Genomic DNA, 23,113 nt, shown 5'->3' with positions numbered 1-23,113 from the left:
ATATTATTTTTGGGACTAACCTATTAACCGGAGGCCCAGTGCCAGTTTTTTTTGCCTATTTCTGTGTTTCACAGAAAAGGAATATCAAACGGACCAAACGGAACAAGACCTTCGCGGGGATCTTTCTTGGAACAAACGCAATCCAGGAGACTTGGAGTGGAAGTTAGAGACGCAACGAGGTGGCCACGAGGTAGGAGGGGGCGCCCAGGGGGTAGGCACGCCCCCACCCTCATGGGCCCCTCGTAGCTCCACCGATGTACTTCTTTCACCTATATATACTCTTATACCATAAAAACATCCAGGGGAGCCACGAAACCACTTTTCCACCGCCGCAACCTTCTGTACCCATGAGATCCCATCTTGCGGCCTTTTCCGACGATCTGCCGGAAGGGGATTCGATCACAGAGGGCTTCTACATCAACATCATAGCCTCTCCGATGATGTGTGAGTAGTTTACCACAGACCTTCGGGTCCATAGTTATTAGCTAGATGGCTTCTTCTCTCTTTGGTTCTCTATACAACGTTCTCCTCGATGTTCTTGGAGATCTATTTGATGTAATATTCTTTTGCGGTGTGATTGCCGAGATCCGATGAATTGTGGATTTATGATCAAGTTTATCTATGAACAATATTTGGTTCTTCTCTGAATTCTTATATGCATGATTTGATATCTTTGCAAGTCTCCTCGAATTATCGGTTTAGTTTGGCCTACTAGATTGATCTTTCTGCAATGGGAGCAGTGCTTAGCTTTGGGTTCAATCTTGCGGTGTCCTTTCCCAGTGACAGTAGGGGCAGTAAGGCACATATTGTATTGTTGCCATCGAGGATAAAAATATGAGGTTTATATCATATTGCTTGAGTTTTTATCCCTCTACATCATGTCATCTTGCCTAAAGCATTACTCCGTTCTTATGAACTTAATACTCTAGATGCATGCTGGATAGCGGTCGATGTGTGGAGTAATAGTAGTAGCTGCAGAATCGTTTCGGTCTACTTAACACGGACGTGATGCCTATATTTCATAATCATTGCCTAGATATTCTCATAACTATGCGCTCTTCTATCAATTGCTCGACAGTAATTTGTTCACCCACAGTAATACTTGCTATCATGAGAGAAGCCACTAGTGAAACTATGGCCCACAGGTCTATTTTATATCATATAAGTTTCCGATCTACAATTCTAGTTTACTATTTATTTTATTTTGCAATCTTTACTTTTCAATCTATACAACAAAAATACCAAAATTATTTATCTTATTATCTTTATCGAATCTCACTTTTGCAAGTGGCCATGAAGGGATTGACAACCCTTTATCGCGTTGGTTGCTAGGTTCTTGATTGTTTGTGCAGGTACTAGGCGATGTAGTATCCTACTGGATTGATACCTTGGTTCTAAAAAAACCAAGGGAAATACTTACGCTACTTTGCTGCATCACCCTTTCCTCTTCAAGGGAAAACCAACACATGCTCAAGAGGTAGCAAGAAGGATTTCTGGCGCCGTTGCCGGGGAGATCTACGCTCAAGTCAAGACATACCAAGTACCCATCACAAACTCTTCTCCCTTGCATTACATTATTTGCCATTTGCCTCTCGTTTTCCTCTCCCCACTTCACCTTTGCCGTTTTATTCGCCCCTTTTTTCCGTTCTTCTCTTTTTCGCTCGCTTCTTGTGTGATTGTGTGTTGGATCGATTGTTTGTCAGGATGACTCAAGATAATACTAAATTATGTGACTTTTCCAATACCAACAACAATGATTTTATTAGCACTCCGATTGCTCCTATTACTGATGCTGAATCTTGTGAAATTAATGCTGCTTTGTTGAATTTTGTCATCAAAGATCAATTTTCTGGCCTTCCTAGTGAAGATGCCGCTACCCATCTAAACAACTTTGTTGATTAGTGTGATATGCAAAATAAGAAAGATGTGGATAATGATATTGTTAAATTGAAGCTATTTCTGTTTTCTCTTAGAGATCGTGCTAAAACTTGGTTCTCTTCTTTGCCTAAAAAAAGTATTGATTCATGGAATAAGTGCAAAGATGCTTTTATATCTAAGTATTTTCCTCCTGCTAAGATCATCTCTCTTAGAAACGATATTATGAATTTTAAGCAACTTGATCATGAGCATGTTGCGCAAGCTTGGGAGAGGATGAAATTAATGATACGTAATTGCCCTACATATGGTTTGAATTTATGGATGATTATACAAAAAAATTATGCCGGATTGAATTTTGCTTCTAGAAATCTTTTACATTCTGCCGCGGGAGGCACTTTTATGGAAATCAATTTAGGAGAAGCTACTAAACTACTAGATAATGTTATGGTTAATTATTCTCAATGGCATACTGAAAGATCCACTAGTAAAAAGGTTCATGCGATTGAAGAGATTAATGTTTTGAGTGGAAAGATGGATGAACTTATGAAATTTCTTGCTAATAAGAGTGTTTCTTCTGATCCTAATGATATGGCTTTGTCCGCTTTGATTGAGAATAATAATGAATATATGGATGTGAATTTTGTTGGTAGGAACAATTTTGGTAACAATGCTTATAGATGAAACTTTAATTCTAGGCCGTTCCCTAGTAATTCCTCTAACAATTATGATAATTCCTACAACAACTCTTATGGAAATTTTAATAAGATGCTCTCTGATTTTGAGACTAGTGTTAAAGAATTTATGAATTCGCAAAATAATTTCAATGCTTTGATTGAAGAAAAATTGCTTAAAATTGATGAGTTGGCTAGGAACGTGGATAGAATTTCTCTTGATGTTGATTCTTTGAAACTTAGATCTATTCCACCTAAGCATGATATCAATGAGTCTCTCAAGGCCATGAGAATTTCCATTGATTAGTGCAAAGAAAGAACCACTAGGATGCGTGCTAAAAAAATTGCTTTGTGAAAGCGTGTTTTTCTAGTTTTCACGATAATAAAGATGTAGATCTAAAAGTGATTGATGTGTCTCCTATTAAATCTTTGTTTTCCAATATGAATATTGATAAAGATGGGACTAGAGATGAGTCAACTTTAGTTAAAAGGCGTCCCAATGATTTGGAGTTTTTAGATCTTGATGCTAAAACTAATAAAAGTGGGATTGACGAGGTCAAAACTTTACATAGCAATGAACCCACTATTTTGGATTTTAAGGAATTTAATTATGATAATTGCTCTTTGATAGATTGTATTTCCTTATTGCAATCCGTGTTAAATTCTCCTCATGCTTATGATCAAAATAAGGCTTTTATTAAACATATCGTTGATGCTTTAATGCAATCTTATGAAGAAAAGCTTGAACTAGAAGTTTCTTTCCCTAGAAAACTTTATGATGAGTGGGAACCTACTATATTAAAATTAAGATCAAAGATGATGAATGCTATGCTTTATGTGATTTGGGTGCTAGTGTTTCCACGATTCCAAAAACTTTGTGTGATGTGTTAGGTTTCCGTGAAATTGATGATTGTTCTTTAAATTTGCACCTTGTGGATTCCACCATAAGAACCCTATGGGAAGGATTAATGATATTCTTATTGTTGCAATTAGGAATTATGTGCCCGTAGATTTCATTGTTCTTAATATAGATTGCAATCCTGCATGTCCTATTATTCTTGGCAGACCTTTCCTTAAAACGATTGGTGCAATTATTGACATGAAAGAAGAGCCATTTATGGATTGCATACCAAAGATGACAATACCTAGATCTATTATTGCTTTTATACCTAACTAGGGGCGTTAAACGATAGCGCTTGTTGGGAGGCAACCCAATTTTATTTTTGTTCCTGTTTAGTAATAAATAAATCATCTATCCTCTGTTATGATTATGTTTTTTATGTTTTAATTAATTTTTGTGCCAAGTAAAGCCTTTAGGATCTTCTTGGGTGATTGTTGTTTGATCTTGCTGAAAAAAACAGAAAGTATGCGCTCACAAAAATATTTTTAATTTTTTACCAGAGAGCGATAAAATACCAATTCCAACTGAAGTAGATCAATATACAAATTATTTAGGTTTTTCTATTTTTTCAGAATTTTGAGAGTTAAAGAAGTATTCGAACTATCTAGATTGCTACACGATGTTCTGTTTTTGGCAGATTCTGTTTTCGCGTGTTGTTTGATTATTTTGATGAATCTATGGCTAGTATCGGGGGGTATGAACCATAGAGAAGTTCGAATACAGTAGGTTTAACACCAATATAAATAAAGAATGAGTTCATTCCAGTACCTTAAAGTGGTGGTTTGTTTTCTTATACTAACGGAGTTCATGAGATTTTCTGTTGAGTTTTGTGTTGTGAAGTTTTCAAGTTTTTGGGTAAAGATTTTTGGAATAAGGAGTGGCAAGAGCCTAAGCTTGGGGATGCCCAAGGCACCCCAAGGTAAAATTCAAGGACAACCAAAAGCCTAAGCTTGGGGATGCCCCCGAAGGCATCCTCTCTTTTGTCTTCTTCTGTTGGTAACTTTACTTGAGGCTATATTTTTATTCACCACATGATATGTGTTTTGCTTGGAGCGTCTTGTATGATTTGAGTCTTTGCTTTTTAGTTTACCACAATCATCCTTGCTGTACACACCTTTTTGGAGAGACACACATAAATCGGAATTTATTAGAATACTCTATGTGCTTCACTTATATCTTTTGAGCTAGATAATTTTGCTCTAGCGCTTCACTTATATCTTTTTAGAGCACGGTGGTGGTTCTATTTTATAGAAATTTTTGATCTCTCATGCTTCACTTATATTATTTTGAGAGTCTTTTAAAGCATGGTAATTTGCTTTGGTTATGAAATTAGTCCTAATATGGTAGGCATCCAAGATGGGTATAATAAAAACTTTCATATAGAGTGCATTGAATACTATGAGAAGTTTGATACTTGATGATTGTTTTGAGATATGAAGATGGTGATATTAGAGTCATGCTAGTTGAGTATTTGTGAATTTGAGAAATACTTGTGTTGAGGTTTGCAAGTCCCGTAGCATGCACGTATGGTAACCGTTGTGTAACAAATTTGAAGCATGAGGTGTTTCTTTGATTGTCCTCCTTATGAGTGGCGGTCGGGGACGAGCGATGGTCTTTTCCTACCAATCTATCCCCCTAGGAGCATGCACGTAGTGCTTGGTTTTGATACTTGTAGATTTTTGCAATAAGTATGTGAGTTCTTTATGACAAATGTTGAGTCCATAGATTATACGCACTCTCACCCTTCCATCATTGCTAGCCTCTTCGGTACCGTGCATTGCCCTTTCTCACCTCAAGAGTTGGTGCAAACTTCGTCGGTGCATCCAAACCCCATGATATGATACGCTCTATCACACATAAGCCTCCTTATATCTTCCTCAAAACAGCCACCATACCTACCTATTATGGCATTTTCATAGCCATTTCGAGATATATTGCCATGCAACTTTCCACCGTTCCGTTTATTATGACACACTTCATCATTGTCATATTGCCTTGCATGATCATGTAGTTGACATCGTATTTGTGGCAAAGCCACCGCTCATATTTTTTATACATGTCACCCTTGAATCATTGCATATCCCGGTACATCGCCGGAGGCATTCATATAGAGTCATATTTTGTTCTAGTATCGAGTTGTAATTTTTGAGTTGTAAATAAATAGAAGTGTGATGATCATTATTATTAGAGCATTGTCCCGTGTGAGGAAATAAAAAATATATAAAGGCCAAATAAAAAAAGGCTAAAAAATAAGAGAAAATGAGAGAAGGGACAATGTTACTATCCTTTTTCTACACTTGTACTTCAAAGTAGCACCATGATCTTCATGATAGAGAGTCTCTTATTTTGTCACTTTCATATACTAGTGGAAATTTCCATTATAGAACTTGGCTTGTATATTCCAACAATGGGCTTCCTCAAAATGCCCTATGTCTTCGTGAGCAAGAAAGTTGGATGCACACCCATTTAATTTCTTTTGTTGAGCTTTCATACATTTATATCTCTAGTGCATATGTTGCATGGCAATCTCTACTCCTCGCATTGACATCAATTGATGGGCATCTCCATAGCCCGTTGATTAGTCGCGTTGATGTGAGACTTTTTTCCCTTTTTTGTCTTCTCCACACAACCTCCATTATCATATTTTGTTCCACCTATAGTGCTATCTCCATGGCTCACGCTCATGTATTGCGTGAAAGTTGAAAAAGTTTGAGAATACTAAAGTATGAAACAATTGCTTGGCTTGCCATCGGGGTTGTGCATGATAGGAGCATTTTGTGTGACGAAAATAAAGCATGGCCAAACTATATAATTTTGTAGGGATGAGCTTTCTTTGGCTATGTTATTTTGAGAAGACATAATTTCTTGGTTAGTATGCTTGAAGTATTATTATTTTATGTCAATATTAAACTTTTGTCTTGAATCTTTAAGATCTGAATATTCATGCCACAATAAAAAAATTACATTGAAAACTATGTTAGGAAGCATTCCACATCAAAAATTCTGTTTTTACCATTTACCTACTCGAGGACGAGCAGGAATTAAGCTTGGGGATGCTGATAGGTCTCCAACGTATCTATAATTTTTTTTATTGTTCCATGCTATTATATTATCTGTTTGGATGTTTAATAGGCTTTAATAGGCTCTTTTATATTATTTTTGGGACTAACCTATTAACCGGAGGCCCAGTGTCAGTTTCTGTTTTTTTGCCTATTTCAGTGTTTCGCAGAAAAGGAATATCAAACGGAATCCAAATGGAACGAAACCTTCGCGAGGATTTTTCTTGGAACAAACGCAATCCAGGAGACTTGGAGTGGAAGTCCGAGACGCAACAAGGTGGCCACGAGGTAGGAGGGCGCCCCCCAGTCTCGTGGGCCCCACGGAGCTCCACCAACGTACTTGTTTCGCCTATATATACTCTTATACCCTAAAAACATCCAGGGGAGCCACGAAACCACTTTTCCACCGCCGCAACCTTCTGTACCCGTGAAATCCCATCTTGAGGCCTTTTCCGGCAATCTGCCGAAGGGGGATTCGATCACGGAGGACTTCTACATCAACACCATAGCCTCTCCGATGATGTGTTAGTAGTTTACCACAGACCTTCGAGTCCATAGTTATTAGCTAGATGACTTCTTCTCTCTATTTGGTTCTCAATACAAAGTTCTCCTCGAGTTCTTGGAAATCTATTTAATGTAATACTCTTTTGCAGTGTGTTTGCCGAGATCCGATGAATTTGTGGATTTATGGTCAAGATTATTTATGAACAATATTTGGTTCTTCTCTGAATTCTTATATGCATGATTTGTTATCTTTGCAAGTCTCTTCGAATTATCGGTTTAGTTTGGCCTACTAGATTGATCTTTCTTGCAATGGGAGAAGTGCTTAGCTTTGGGTTCAATCTTGGTGTCATTTCCCAATGACAGTAGGGGCAGCAAGGCACGTATTGTATTGTTGCCATCGAGGATAAAAAGATGAGGTTTATATCATATTGCTTGAGTTTATCCCTCTACATCATGTCATCTTGCCTAAATCATTACTCTATTCTTATGAATACTCTAGATGCATGATGGATAGTGGTCGATGTGTGAAGTAATAGTAGTAGATGCAGAATCGTTTCGGTCTACTTAACACGGATGTGATGCCTATATTTCATAATCATTCCCTAAATATTCTCATAACTATGCGCTCTTCTATCAATTGCTCGGCAGTAATTTGTTCACCCATCGTAATACATGTTATCATGAGAGAAGCTACTAGTGAAACCTATTGCCCCCGGATCTATTTTATATCATATAAGTTTCCGATCTACAATTCTAGTTTACTATTTATTTTATTTTGCAATCTTTACTTTTCAATCTATACGACAAAAATACCAAAAATATTTATCTTATTATCTTTATCAGATCTCACTTTTACAAGTGGTCGTGAAGGGATTGACAACCCTTTATCATGTTGGTTGCAAGGTTCTTGATTGTTTGTGTAGGTACTAGGTGACTTGCGTGTAGTCTCTTACTGAATTGATACCTTGGTTCTAAAAACTGAGGAAAATACTTACGCTACTTTGATGCATCGTCCTTTCCTCTTAAAAAAAAACCAACGCATGTTTAAGAGGTAGCATATCTTCAGTTAAACTAGCCTCTGCTGCATTATTAGTCTTCCTCTCATTCACGCCATGTATGAAGAATTGGCGCAGCCAATTCAGTGTACTCTTCTCAAGGAAAAGACAATCAAGATGTTGATTTCGATAGGCCCGTGCTAAAGCCTTGAGTGGAGCATCGCCTCGCGCAAGTGCTGGAAACCAGCAGCGAGGCAGAGTAGAGGCAACCCTGCTGACGCTTCGAGTAATCGAGCGTGAGAGGATTTGCATCTCAACCGCCTCCAATCTCCCCTCTTATGCCTATACTTATCAAATTCAAATCACTACTATGCAGAGACAAAATAATGCACATATCCCTCCGCCGCCGCAAAATAGCCGTCGCGCAGTCTGCCAATACTCAGAACTATGGGCATTAATTCTCCAAAATCAGCTTTTGAGAAACTTCCCCCAAAATCAGCTTCCTGCAAAATCACCCAGAATCAGCTGCCGAGTTCTTTTCTAAGATTGTGGTCTGAGATTATGGGATGAGTTGTGTGTTAAAATGTCTGTAATGTCCCTGAACTAAAAATATGTGTTGAATTGCTAAGACTTACAGTAGTTGTTTTAGAAAATTTATATCGAATATGAGCATGAAAACGAGCATACATCCGTTCAGCCATCAAGCAAATCATCTACTCCTACCAAACAAAAAACGTCCATCCATTTTCCATGTACAGAGAAAGAGAAGAACTAGGAACATAAACGAACAAGAAGGAATAGAGCTGCACCCAGAACAGAACAGAGAAGACAGAGAGGGGATGAGAGCTCAGCCTAGGCGACGGCCCGAGCAAACTCCGGCGAGGCGGCGTCGGGTGTCGAGGCCAGCGGCCGAGGCGGAGTAGCGGCTGAGGGCCTCGAGGCGAGCAAGCGGGGAAGGAGTGGCCGGGGCGGAGCAACGGCTGCGGGCCTCGAAGCGAGCGGGCGGGCGAGAGCAGCGGCTTCAGGCGAGCGGGAGGGGCGGGCTGTCGGGCGGCGCGGCGGCGGCGGCGGCCCTGTAACCCTATCGCGAGCGCGAGTGTGGAGGTGGGGGATCGAGCGAAGGAGAGGGACGAGTCGTGCGACTCGTTTTTCTGGGCGCGGCCGGCCACCGCCCACCAGTGGCAGTTCTTTGGTAATTTGCCTCTCAAATAGGGGTACTATCTTAAGTCGAAACGTTTTGTTTTGTGGGAGCGTCCAGAATCGTCAGAAGCGAGGTCTCCAGACGATTTTCGATTGCACTACTGATTCCGGCGATTTTCAAATGATTTTGGATAATCAGATCCAGTTCTTTTGAGCTTTCGATTTTTCAGACCCAGATTGGCCGTTTTGATTTTTCAGACCCAGATTGGCCGCACTAGCAACGGTGGATAACTGGCATGTGCACATGACCTATAGAATTCACACATCTAGCATGCCTCGCCACATCGTTTTTTTACCATACACTGGCTGCTGGTTTGCGTAGACGGGAAAATTTCAGGTGATACCAAAACTTAGGTGATACCGTGATATGGATTTCTCAGCCGTTGGATTTCAAATTCGACGGACATCTAAAGAGCTATTGTACCTGCGCATAATTTTGAGATTCTCCGATGGCTTTTCTGCAAAATGTTTAGTAGCTTACCCTCGGCGATTTATGTACCGAATGAGGGCGTTTAATAACAGCACCGAAAACCCCCTGCGTCTATCTATTGTATAACTAAAAATAGCGTAGCGTCTTCTTCCACGCCGGAGTCCTTCCCACGGCAAGGGATCCGCCGTGACCAGTTTCATCCTGCACCGGTGCCGCCGCTCCAGCCACAGCTCACAGGTTATGGTTTCAGCGCTGCAATACACGCCTGCTTGGCTAGGCTAGCGAACGAGGCAACACATTAGCAACGCGACACCCAAACTTTCACCCGACCAGTAACATAAACATCAACTGGTCACCTGTGATTGATAAAAAAAATCTCCGATAAAGACCTGTTATTGATCATGGTATGGTAGTTCCTATCCTACAAGGATGCAGCTTGCACAAGAAGCGTGTTCGAATTTATGGCGTCTTTGCCGGGAGTGGAGTGACAGGCTTACAACGTGGAGCAACAAAAACTGCCAAGTGCTAAGCAATGAAGGGATAGACTGACGTTAATCAACAGAAACAACAACCAAGCAAGAAAAACTGTAGCAGTTCCTCTCGGCAAAATTTGTCAGAAAACAGAGTCTAACAGGCTCGAAACTCTATCTGATCAGTGATTGCGCACGCTGCAGACGCTGGCTTTCCTTCAACTTCTCCTTTGGCGACAGTTTGTCGCCGATCAGTGTAACCTTCCAGCAATCAGCTTGGAGGACGAAAACTGACCCAGCTTTCGGCACAACTGCAGGTTTCAAAGTGAGCTTCTTAGAAAGCAATCCCATCAGGTCTGCAGTAACTAATACTAGAATTCATGAATGCAAACAACATGGTATAATGGCAAGAACCAGCCTATGGGGAGAGCAGTTCCGTTGAGTGAGTAAGATACAATGTTCTGAGCAACAAGCTGAACAACCATGTCTGCTTGTATTTCTGGCATATAAAATATTCAAGTGTGGACCTCACGGGAAAAACCAGAATGTGTTCCATATGGATGGAGAGTTGCAGTAAGATTATTTAGTACGATCAATGGGAAAAGGAGGTATCGTATTAGCAGTAGAAAAGAAAAGCCGACAAAGGATTGTAACAGCCATCACCCAGAACAAGAAAAAAGATTGTAAAAGATATGCTCTCAAGGAAACTATAAATCACTTCATCCAAGCCTGTTCAAAACATTGATTAGGAAGTGGGATAGTAAGTACTCCGTACCTCGGAAGCGGTTGTCCTCTGATATAATTCCAAAAGTCTCTGCAGTGTCCCGAATCATGATGCCACTTACACCTTGATATGAGGCTGCTTTGCATTGTGCCACTGGGAATGGGCAAAAGAATAACATAAAAACAATGACAGAATAAATACAGGCAGTCTAATAATCCAGTATGCAACTATGTCAAGTATATGAATCACCTATTATAAGGGCCCCATGAAGATCTGCTGAAAGGAGGTTTTCAGACAATTGCTTTTTCCTATGGAGAAAACAGGTAACATCAATACCTCATACATTGTACTGAAAATGCATAATAAAAGGTTAGCCCAAGTCTGGGAAAGGTTAAGCTGATTACATTTCTTGAATTTTAGTGCTCAAATTTTCAAAAAAAAAAACTTTCAGAACTCTATTTACCAAACTTAAATACAACAACTTAGTTAAGCTATTATCTAATGCAATCAGGCGCATATCAAATAATTTAGTCTCTACACTTTCTGTAGAAATATCATTTTTGGGTGGGCTTGATTTTATTAACAGCATAAAGCCTATGTGTTACTGTACTGTGATCATAAGTCAAAACAAACTGATAATCACAGAGTAGCACAAATGCACCAATATAACATTACAGTCATAGAATCCTTCAAAAATAGAGACCAATTAAAAACGGTCTAAAAACAATTAGGTCATATATGTAAAACTTTGTTGTGCAAATTGCCAGAGTTTACAAATTCTTGCGCATAATACTAAATTGTGTAACAAAAAGTAGTGCTTTTTACCAGGGCCTTAACTCTGACTGACCCAATCTGGGAGTTGACAACCCACTCGTGGGTGCCACCGTGCCAATTAGGCATGAGGTGACTTTAAAAATGTGGGTCCACCTTTAGGAGTGATCCAATTTAGTTGTTTTCTCATAAGACATGGAAATGATCACAAAGATCTGCAGACATGTAACTAATCTTCACCGGGGTTAACAACGTCTAGAACATGTTGTTTATGACTAGTCAGCATACTTTGCCAGCATGTACGTATTTACGAGTCAATCAGTTCATGCGTGTAGACAAAGTGGCATGATCACGAGTCTACATGTTTGGCCGCTCAGGTAAGGACCATGGGGAAAATGCGTTATTTTTTAAACATAATCTGGTACTATGCACAAACATTTGCAAATCCTCCTAGTTTGCACTACAAGCGTCGAATTAAATGGTAACAACAAAGTATTAATCACAAGCTTTTTATCTTTCCTTGCAAAAGCAAATAGTGTGTAGATGGAAACGAGGCCTGAAAGTAACAGAAAGGAAAGATAGTGAGGGATCCATACGGGGTGCTTTTTGTAAGCTCTCGCATATACTCTTTCCACATTTCATGCATTGGCTTATAGAGGTCAAACCTGCAAGAATAAGAATCACATGTAAAAACTGCATAAACTCCAAAGATACCACATGTGGGGATTTTTGGAAGGATATATACATGTATCATTCATATCATATAAAAACGCGATGATAGAAGAAGAAACTTATATCTGCACACTAATCTTGAACAAGAATTACCTGCGGAATGTATCATGTAAATCAAATGACCCACATTTCTTATGTTGCTTCAGTGACATGTGTCTTTTTGATCGCTTTGAGTGGGTCAACAAAGACTGTGATTGTGCATCCACTAATATAGGACCCCTTTGAACATAGTTATCCAAAAGAATCCCTCTATCCAGCTTTAACTTTTTGGATCCCTTGGCGATTCTTCCGGCTTCTCCACCTTTCTGAATTATGTCATATACAACACTGTGAACTATGTCCGTGCTGTCGAGATCCTACACCAGTTCACCCAAAAAATATTAAAGGTTATTTCAACCAATATAAGTTAAATTTGAGAGCCATAACGCATATCATGGGATCTTACCGAATAGTCATCTTGGGACAAATTTTCATGGAGAACAAATGAAAGCTCAGAGTATATAGGGTTGACTTCTCCACCTAAAAGGTAAAAAAAGTTACCTGTTAATTTTGGAACACAGCCACACGAACATACAAGACATGGATTTACCTGAGGAACCAGAAGTGTTTTGTTGATGACTGGAATTTCCTTGAGCTGAGGAGCAGCAGCAGTATGAGAAAAACTGGTGACATATAAAATCTGCATCAATGGAACGGAGAATGGTGAACAAAATAAAAACCTCTAAATGTAGGGAGCTGGGCAGAAGTTCGAGAAGGAGTGAATTTGGGAGTTTTTCCTTTAATCCGTGCATCAAACTTGGGCTTGGGGGTACTATCTTTGTTCTTCGGGCACTTAGGCTGTTCATCTTTCAGCTTCTTAGCTTTAGCTGCTGCATACCGTTGTTGAATGGCTTCTAAGGTCCGTTTCTTCTGATCAGAAATAGTTGACATTGATCCTACGCCAGATCTGAGATTAAAGCAAGTTAAAAGCAGTGGTGGAGCCAGGAACAAATCATAGGGTGTGCCACCTTAAAAAATCAACATCACACGAGTAATACAAAATTGCCCAAAAGAGCAATATAAATAGTTTAATCAAGTCTCACAACATTAGAGTTCACTATATATGTTTGAAATTTGCAACTACCAACTACTCCCTCTGTTGTACTAAATCAGCGACACTTGATATGGAACGGAGGGAGCTCCGAACCTGAACACTGAAGTAATACTGAAAGTCTGAAAGAGTAGTTTCTACAATCACACTAACCAGTGGCGGAGCCACGATTGAACATTTAAATCATCTATGCACTGTGACAATAAGACAATGCATACATCAATTCACCAAAGACAAAACTACCGGCAAGAAAATTACCAGCGATTGGAGGGGCGCCGCGGCGGAAGTAGGCAGCAGCAGGCAACACACAGCTGGCGGCGGAAGAATCACGGGGCCGGGGCGCAGCGGAGGAGGCCCTTGTCGCCTCGTCGGCTGTTCTGCTCGTCGCCGCCGCGGGGGGAGGGGGGGTGGGCACGGCGCACCGCACAAGCCAACAGAAGCAGTGCAGCACGGCCAGGCTGCACGAGGCACGGCGACCGGAGCGGGGAAAGGCCGGGAACGGGATGACGGCGACGGCGGCGGGCGGTGTGCGTTGGGTCGTGGAGCTCGTGCTGGGCCTGGGCTGGGCTGGCTGTATAGGTGAGACTTAAAAAAGTCCTGCGCCCAAGCCTGGGCCTTGGGTGCCGGGGGCCAGCTCCGCCCCCGACACTACACGCCCTTGTCTCAACCCCTCAAAAAAAAAGTTAGTACACACCCCTAAAGAAAACTAGTCAGTACACTAGTTACCTTAAGATTCTCACAATATATATACTCCCTCCGTTCCATAATAATTATTATTATTATGGAACAGAGGAAGTTCCTAAAAATTCGTTAGAATTAGATTCAGACTGTTATGTTTGGCCTTTGAAACCCTGGGACATCACCCGCAAAAAATAAAGAACCCTGGGACATAAAAGCTCTTCTATCATACATTCATAAAGCTGGGATGTTTCTCTCTCAAAAAGAGTTATCTTGAGTTGGTTCTAAAAAGAAAATTACCACGAGCTAGTTCTAAAAAAAACTCGAGTGGATGGAACGAAACTACTATTGTGCTCATACCCAAAGTCAAAAACCCAGAGAAGGTCACTGAGTTTAGGCCTATAAGCCTTTGTAATGTTTTATACAAGTTGATCTCAAAGGTATTTGCAAATCGGCTCAAGGAAATCCTGCCTGAAATCATCTCGCCAACACAGTCAGCATTTGTCCCCGGTCGGATGATCACCGATAACGTGCTCCTGGCATATGAAATCACTCACCTGATGCATAAACGGAAGGGAGGGCGCAAGGGACTGGTGGCAGTGAAGCTTGATATGAGCAAAGCGTACGATCGCGTTGAGTGGGGCTTTCTAGAACGGGTCATGATCAAAATGGGTTTCGCTGGTGCACCTGATTATGAAGTGCGTTAGATCAGTTTCATACAGGGTAAAGATTAATAGGAGTTTGTCAGAAGTGATCACCCCAGGCAGAGGACTCCGGCAAGGGGATCCGTTATCACCGTACCTCTTTATAATGTGTGCGGAGGCTTTCTCTGCTATGTTGTACCAAGCGGAGCAGGAGGGCTCTATCCAGGGGGTTCAGATATGTCGTGGAGCTCCAAAGATAAACCACCTTTTTTGCGGACGATTCGCGAATTGTTATGAAGGCAACAGTGGAGGGGGCAGCCAAACTGCAGCAAATTTTAGCTCTTTATGAGGATCAATCCGGCCAAATGATTAATAAGGAGAAGTCTAATGCCATGTTCAGTAAAGGAACCAGTGTAAACACACGGGGGGCTGTCCTGGCTGGCCTTGGCATAGCAGTAGAGTCCTTTAATCAGCGATATCTGGGACTACCAGTTCACATTGGAGCATCCAGGAGTAAGGAATTTGAATATTTGAAACAGAAGATTTGGCAAAGGATTCAAGGGTGGAAGGAAAAGCTGCCATCGAAGGCGGGGAAAGAGGTCTTGATCAAGGCTGTAGCTCAGGCGATACCCACGTACGCAATGTCGTGTTTTGATCTCACAAAGCAACTTTGCGAAGAGATCAGCGCACTTATTGCCCGGTACTGGTGGAGCCAACAAGATAAAAGCCGATGTCATTGGATAAGCTGGGAACGAATGACGAAATCGAAGAAGGATGGAGGACTTGGGTTCAGAGATCTGCATATTTTTAATCTGGCCATGTTGTCTAGGCAGGGGTGGCGATTACTCGAGGCTCCGGATACACTATGTGCGCAAGTACTGAAGGCTCGCTACTACCCAAACTGTTCTCTTCTTGAGGCGACAGAAAGAGAGGGTATTTCTTATACCTGGAGAAGCATACTGAAGGGGGTTAATCTGCTCAAGGAAGGAATTGTTTGGCGGGTGGGGTCGGGTGATAACATCAAAGTGTGGGAGGATCCGTGGATTCCTCGAGGAGATACTAGAAAGCCAACATCAGTAAGAGGGAACACAATTATTACACATGTTTCTGAACTAATGGACCCGGTTAGGGAAACCTGGGATGAGCAGTTAATAAGGGACCTTTTCAATGAAGATGATGTGTCGCATATCCTCGCTATCTCGGTGCGACCGGATATGGACGATTTTGTAGCATGGCACTATGACCCCAAAGGAAAATTCTCTGTAAAAGGGGCGTATCATGTCGGTATCCGGATAAGAGATGCAAGAAATGGCAATGATGCAGGCCCATCATTGAGTCAGGGAAGGGGAGAGGATAAATGGCAAAGATTGTGGAACCTGGAGATGCCAGGGAAGGTGCGTATTTTTCTGTGGAGGTTTGCGCATAATAGCTTGCCCCTCCGTATGAATATTAAACGAAAAAGGGTGAACTTGGATACAAGATGCCCAGTGTGTGGCCGGCTGGATGAGGATGGTGGTCATCTGTTCATAAAATGCAAAGCTGTCAAGCAAGTTTGGAGAGGATTGGAGCTAGAGGATACAAGAAGTGCTCTGTTGGAGTGCACTGGGCGAGGAGAGGTGTTTGATCACATATGGACCTTGGATAATAGTAAGCGAGATACTTCCCTTATCCTGCTATGGGAATGGTGGTCAGTGAGAAACAAGGTAAATGCAGGAGAGACGATGAGGTGCACTGACAATATCTGCTATACTATCCGACAGTATCTTCATGAATTTAGTAAAAGTGTTATGAAGCCTGTACAAGTGCCTCCCCAGGACAAGGTTACGTGGAAGCGACCCCCACCTGATGTCGTTAAAGTCAATTTTGATGCATCCTATCATGCGGACACAGGGAGAGGAGCATGGGGGTGTGTTGCTCGTACTGACCAAGGTGAATTTCTGGCAGCAAAGGCCGGCACACTTGAGCATCTTACAGGGCCTCTACATGCAGAAGCTTTGGCATGTGTGCTAACTACTGAAGCAAGTGCAGAACTGGGCATCCACAGGGTGATTCTTGAGTCTGATTCCCAAGTGCTTGTCCATGCAATCAATTCTGGTGAATATGAACGAGCTCTGATCGGTGTCCTCCTACGGGAGACGCGAAGTATCTGCCATGCGAACTTTGAATCATTTAGTTTCAGTTTCTGTAACCGAAATTGTAATAAGGTAGCACATGCGTTAGCTGCTTTTGGCTTCAGATCAGGAGCTGCTGATCTGTCGTGGATCGAGTATGCCCCAGACTTTGTTTCTGTTCTGGTCGCCAGCGACATTGCTGAGCTAGTTTAGTAATGGAATGAATTGTTCCAGGTCAAAAAAAACTCGAGTCTGATGCTTCGATGGATTAAGTCAGTTCTGACGTTCAGGTCTTCAGGATGTCACCGCTCGCCAGTGGTAATGGACAAGACGACAAGGCTGCCACGCGCTCCACCACAGATGTTGCCAAGTTCAAAGTCAGGCACTGGCGCGCCGCTGGCCGCAGCCGTGCGAGAGTGAGGGCATCTCCAGCCGTTGGCCCCCCAGGAGGGGCAAAAATTGCCCTTGGGGGCGCACCGGCGCTAAACCGCGCACTGGGGGCGTGATGCCCCCCAGTCGCGGCGCCCACGGTTAGTCAAAAAAGTCAAATACGGCGCAAAAACAACTCAAATTTAACGCAAACATCGGCGAGTTCGTTCAAACTTAAACATATTTTACAAAAAAAGGGAAAAAACTACTGCGGGCTACCCCCGCCGTCTCCCTCGCCGCCCGCCTCGCCGCCCGCCCACGCGGTTCTACATGCCGAGGAGGCTGTAGAACCGCGTGTAGTCACCGCCGTCGTCGTCGTCGTCGCCGCCGCCCCCGCCTACGCCTCCGCCGTCCCTGCTGCATCCCTCCCCCGGTTGGCGCGGCGGGTTGGACGGTCCGGGGGCGTCGTCGTCGTCGTTGCTGTCGAGGACCACGACGCCGTGCTCGTCCTCGCGCCCACGCTTGCGGGCGGCGATCTCCTCCAGGGCCCGACGCTGCCGGACCATCTCGTCGCGGAGGTAGTCGTCCCGCGCCCACCGCAGGGCGTCCTCGTTGGAGAAGCCGCGCCGGGCTATCTCCTCGTACTCCGCGGGGAGGCCGGGCTCCGACTTGGGCTCGACGAGGACGAAGCGGCCGGTGGGTGGGGAGGCATTGGCGCCAATGCGGACGCCGGAGCTGCGGGTGCGCGCGCTGACCGGCGTGCCCTGGGGCTCCGGCTTGACGGGGCGGAGGCAGGGCGAGCCGCCGGACGAGGAGGAGGACCCCCCGGTCTCCATGCGCCTCGGGGTCCAGGAGCTTCCCGACGGCGTGAGAAGGAAGGGGGGGGCGGGGTACTCGAGGCGCGGCGTGTTGCCGCCCTCGATGTACTCGAGGACGGCCTCCAACATGCGCCCGGGCACGCCCCACCACCGACGCCGGCCGACGGCATTGAGCCTGCCGGAGGGCTCGACGCCGTTGGTGGCCTCGAGCTGCTCGGCGTGACGGCGGCGGAAGTAGGGCTCCCAGAGCGGGCTGTCGGGGACGTACCGTGGCCCCTCCCTCGCCGCACGCGGCAGGGACGAGCGGATGCGTGCGATCTCCGCACGCCGCGCCGCGCCGGTGGGTATCGGGGGCACCGGCACGCCGCCGGCGCTGATCCTCCACGCCCCGGGTACCCGCATGTCCGGCGGGACCGGGTACTCGGCCTCGAAAAGGAGGCGAGCCTCGCTCTCGTGAAGATGGCGGCGGCGGCCGAATCCGTTCGCCGCCGCGCCGTCGCCTGAGAAGCGCTCGGTCATGGGTGCTGGAGACGGCGAGAGAGAGGAGAAGGAGGAACGACGACGGCGAGAAAGAGGCGAGGGAGGAACGACGACGGCGAGAGAGTACGAGTCGCCGAGTGCTCTGGGGCGCGTCTTATATAGGCCGAGGCGCCGCCCGTGCGCGAGCCGCCGTGAGTACGCGTGACGGGCGAGGGAGGGCGAGGGACGCGCGTCATCCGGTCTTCACTGTGCCGCCCGTGAGGCATCAATGGCGCAGGCTGACCGGCGCAGCAACTTTGGCATTGATTCGCCGCGGGAAACGAGGCGATGAGGACGACGAAGGGCCAAGAAGAGGGTAGACTCGCTGACGCGGCGGGCCCGCGGCTGTTTTGCGCCAAAACAGTTCGCCCCGGCGCCTCGGGCGCCCCCCAGCGCACCGGGTTCGGCCTGGGTCCACCGACGCTGTTTTCGGCCCAAATCGACGAAAATCGGACTCCTGAAGACGTGACTGGGCCGATTTTTCGACGCCGGTGCAAAAAAACGCGTGGAAAGGCCTTCCTAAGGACGCGGCTGGAGATACCCTGAGGATGGCGGATGGGGAATGGGAACAAGGGGAGGCGGCAGGCGTAGCGACCGGCGGTGAGACAGCGGCATGGGACGACGTTTGGTTCAACGACTTCGCTCAATGGCTTGGTGTACCGTGCACCGCTACATGGGTGACGGCTTGACCGGAGCTAGAACGGAGCAGTCCTTATTGGGCTGTAAGTTCTCATTTTTCTATATATTTCTCAAAAAATTCTTGTAAATTCTGATTACAGCACGCTAAAAGGATAAAATGTGTGAAAAGAAACAACTACACTATTTTCTAAGCTCTATATAGGGCACATAGTGTACGAGCAGAAGCTCAAGATAGAAGAATGATCATATAAAATTCTCCTTTCTTTTGCGAAGAATATAAAAAAATTTCTTGACAAGATGAGGGCTCTCACAATATATAAGCAACGGAAAAATAACTCTATGCTTTCGTCCAAAAAAGGAAACATAACTCTATGCAAAGTGTCTTTGTCCCCTGCTCCTGCGATAGGAGGGGATGGGACCTTGTTGCTTCGTTCCAATGGTTGGGTAAGGACTAAGTTTAGGGTTTGGTCTTCGTTCCTTGGTGTGAGATGGCCTAGAAAGAAAATCGAGGGTGGGCTCAAAGTTAACGCCGAGAAAATGAAACTGTCGTTTGAGGAAAAAAAATCGATTATCTGTAATCCTTTTGTGCAAATAAACTGAAAATTTTCCGGATTACTGCTGGAAACATGTATAGTATTTACTATAACTTTTTCGGATTTTTTTGAAAATATCAAATTTTGAACAACAAATTGAATCTGTTCACCAAAATAGCCATTTTCTCCAAATCCATTCGTCCCAATAAGCTCAAACTTTTCCAGATTACTAGAGCTAGCTAGTAGCTACTGACTAGAACTAAACTAGTTAAAGGCTACAACAAATAAATGAAATTAGACAGAGAAGAAATCTACTGACAAGAACTAAACTAAACTAGCTAGTAGCACACTGGAGCACATCACTGGACAAGCATAAGAAATTTTAGACAGAGAGTCCATAGAGAAATTAGACAGAGAAGAAATCCACCGGGAAGGCAGGACTGCGGGCAGGGGAACCTCGGAGATCCTGAAGCAATGAGCGACGGCCAGGCAAGTTCCAAAGGGCCTGGGCGACGAGCTGCCCGCCTACACGTGCTTGCTCCCTCGGTGGCGGCGAGCCGGTGCCGACGGTGTGCCGAGGTCTACGCGGTATTGCGGCGTCTGGCGCTCGGCGGGGGCGAGTTCCACGCCTCCGCGGCTACGCCTGCTCCGGCCGTCCGGCGGCTAGGTCGTCGAGAGCAGGGGAGCGTGCGGCCGTGCGGGGTTGTTGCCTGCTCGTGGGTCGTGGCCTCGAATGCCTAATTCCGTTAGATGGGCCGGCTGATCTGCTTTTTCTGGGCTGGGCCTACCGATACATAATAGTAAAAAAAAACATTTCGCGATTTTGGAGGGTAGGCTGGAACCTATCGAAGCCGGAGAAATATCTAGTGCACCCAGCCATCTTGTGCTACCTGTGCATCAAGTTTGTCTAAAAAAAACCCTGTGCACCAAGTTAATAAAATCCAATTTATGAATGTCGAAAAATTCTGAACAAAAAGTATATTGTACTAGCAACATGAATTTGTCCTACTACAAAATTAGAGATCCAAATTGAAAACACGGTATTAGAAAAAAAAAGACAAATTCACCGATGATATAGAAAATGGACTGAATTCATGGCCCAGATTAAAAGGTACTATTCGCAGCATTATTTGTCTTTTTTGTTTCTAACTATGTTCCTTGAATTTGAATCTAAAATTTTATACTATGGTAGACATGTGTCATACTACACTTCCACAAAATTTCCTAATTTTTCAATATTTATAAAAGTGATATACGGAGATCGGTGCACCGGTAGCATCAAATTCACCATCGCACTAGATATGTTCCCTATCAAAGCCTCACCGGTAGATCCGTAATGTGGCGGCACTGGCATGGAAGAAGTCACCACTGTATCATCCTCCTCGCACCGGCGATGCTTCCTGTTGTCATTGGGAAACGAGTGGAGGGTAATGCGTACCCTGGTCTAGTTATCTGGATCTGAATTTTTCGTGTGTAGGTCTATCTAGGTGATGTTGTCCAGCGGAGCAGACAATATGGATTTGCGTCTTGGTCCTTCAACTCCAGCTTTGACTGAGGAAGGCTGCCCAATCTTGTATTTTTGAGGATCATGTGAGGTTTCTATTCCCCAACTCCTCATGGATGGGAGTCCTCTAGGTCCTCTCTTGTATTTTATTTTCCAGGGCAGCGATTTGTTCTGCAGACCGCGGTTGTAGGCGTCTTCTAATCAGTACAGTTACTAAGCTCCCGGGAATTGGAGTGTTGTGGTTAATCATGGCTGGGTCCACATGTCACCTGGTTTTTGAGTTGGTAATTCCCTAGCTTGGCTGCTCGCTGACCCCATCTCTCTTCTTCTCCTCCTTCCAAGCGTCGCCACGCTAGGGTTTGCGGCCGCCGCCAGCCTAGCTACGGCCGACACCGCCACCTCCTTCTCCCGCATCCGGCGTCCCTGCCTTGCCCACATTGCCTCTCAACCCGATCTCTCCCCTCTCTCCTCTCTCCCTCGATGGTGTGGGCGAGCAGGGAGACCGACACCTCACTTCCTCCTCCACTCCTCCTCTTGCACCTCACCCGGGCCACCGGATCCCTGCACACACAAACCTAGTTGCACGGTGGGGAATTGCGGAGGCTGAAGGCTTGCAGCATATGAAGCTGGTGCAGGTTGACTCTCCCCTTCCACAAGGATTCCTCCCCCTCCATGGATGACCAGGTAGGGTTCTTTCCACCCCTTTTCCTCTCCCTTCCTAATCTTTCTACTTGATCCATAGTTTTTCCTTTTCCCCCACATATATGTTTGATTTCTTAGTTTTGATTTAGATTTTCAGGAATCACTAGATGGATCAGGAACTTACAATTTATTTTGTACTATGTTTGTATTCCATTTAATTCCGACCTTTCCTTTTTTCTGAATATATGATATATGAGAAAAAGGTGCCATAACAGTGCAAGGTTAGATTCTCCATTTTATGTTGTTGATTATGGATTTACAGTGGATTGGAAATGCATAAGTACGAACTAAATAACTTGACTTCTTTTGCTTTTACATAGAAGAATTAGTTGAAGGAAATATGCCATAGAGGCAATAATAAAGTTGTTATTTATATTTCCTTATGTCATGATAAATATCTATTATTCATGCTAGAATTGTATTAACCGGAAACTTGATACATGTGTGAATACATAGACAAAACAAAGTGTCCCTAGTATGCCTCTACTAGACTAGTTCGTTAATCAAAGATGGTTAAGTTTCCTGACCATAGACATGTGTTGTCATTTGATGAATGGGATCACATCATTAGGAGAATGATGTGATGGACAAGACCCATCCGTTAGCTTAGCATAATGATCGTTAAGTTTTATTGCTACTGCTTTTTTCATGACTTATACATATTCCTTTGACTATGAGATTATGCAACTCCCGAATACTGGAGGAAAACCTTGTGTGCTATCAAACGTCACAACGTAAAAGCATGATTATAAAGATGCTCTACAGGTTTTTCTGAAGGTGTTTTGTTGGGTTGACATAGATCGAGATTAGGATTTGTCACTTCGAGTATTGGAGAGGTATCTCTGGGCCCTCTCGGTAATGCACATCAGAATAAGCCTTGCAAGCAATGTGACTAATGAGTTAGTTACGGGATGATGCATTACGGAACGAGTAAAGAGACTTGCCGATAACGAGATTTAACTAGGTATAAGGATACCGATGATCGAATCTCGGGCAAGTAATGTTGGAAATATGCCCTAGAGGCAATAATAAATTAGTTATTAGTATTATATTTCATTGTTCAAGATAATTGTTTATTATCCATTCTAGAATTGTATTGATAGGAAACTCAGATACATGTGTGGATACATGGACAACACCATGTCCCTAGTAAGCCTCTAGTTGACTAGCT

At 44.0% G+C, this 23,113-nt stretch overlaps 2 protein-coding genes across 3 annotated transcripts; both read right to left on the bottom strand.

Moving 5' to 3' along the window:
• Positions 1 to 8,054: 8,054 nt before the first annotated feature.
• On the bottom strand, positions 8,055 to 9,615 carry LOC125537439. Its single transcript, XM_048700752.1, has 3 exons — positions 9,570 to 9,615; positions 8,818 to 9,209; positions 8,055 to 8,511 (listed from the first exon to the last, which is right to left on the bottom strand). Exons 1-3 carry the CDS (start codon positions 9,613 to 9,615, stop codon positions 8,377 to 8,379), a joined length of 573 nt encoding a protein of 190 aa, XP_048556709.1. The 3' UTR covers positions 8,055 to 8,376.
• Positions 9,616 to 10,074: 459 nt separating this feature from the next.
• On the bottom strand, positions 10,075 to 13,993 carry LOC125539024 (ribonuclease MRP protein subunit POP4-like). Of its 2 annotated transcripts, none has more exons than XM_048702378.1 (9): positions 13,684 to 13,993; positions 13,055 to 13,281; positions 12,925 to 12,969; positions 12,781 to 12,854; positions 12,429 to 12,691; positions 12,200 to 12,268; positions 11,082 to 11,140; positions 10,884 to 10,985; positions 10,075 to 10,419 (listed from the first exon to the last, which is right to left on the bottom strand). In XM_048702378.1, exons 2-9 carry the CDS (start codon positions 13,263 to 13,265, stop codon positions 10,283 to 10,285), a joined length of 960 nt encoding a protein of 319 aa, XP_048558335.1. In that variant the 5' UTR covers positions 13,266 to 13,281; positions 13,684 to 13,993; the 3' UTR covers positions 10,075 to 10,282. The 2 variants fall into 2 exon arrangements, with proteins under 2 accessions (XP_048558335.1, XP_048558336.1); XM_048702379.1 differs by having other exon boundaries at positions 12,925 to 13,014; positions 13,112 to 13,281.
• Between the last annotated feature and the right edge of the window lie 9,120 nt (positions 13,994 to 23,113).

This window comes from Triticum urartu, chromosome 2 (assembly GCF_003073215.2).
Source record: "Triticum urartu cultivar G1812 chromosome 2, Tu2.1, whole genome shotgun sequence".
Classification (NCBI taxonomy): domain Eukaryota; kingdom Viridiplantae; phylum Streptophyta; class Magnoliopsida; order Poales; family Poaceae; genus Triticum; species Triticum urartu.
Note: the sequence above shows the minus strand (reverse complement) of the source record. Positions and strands in the feature narration are given on the sequence as shown.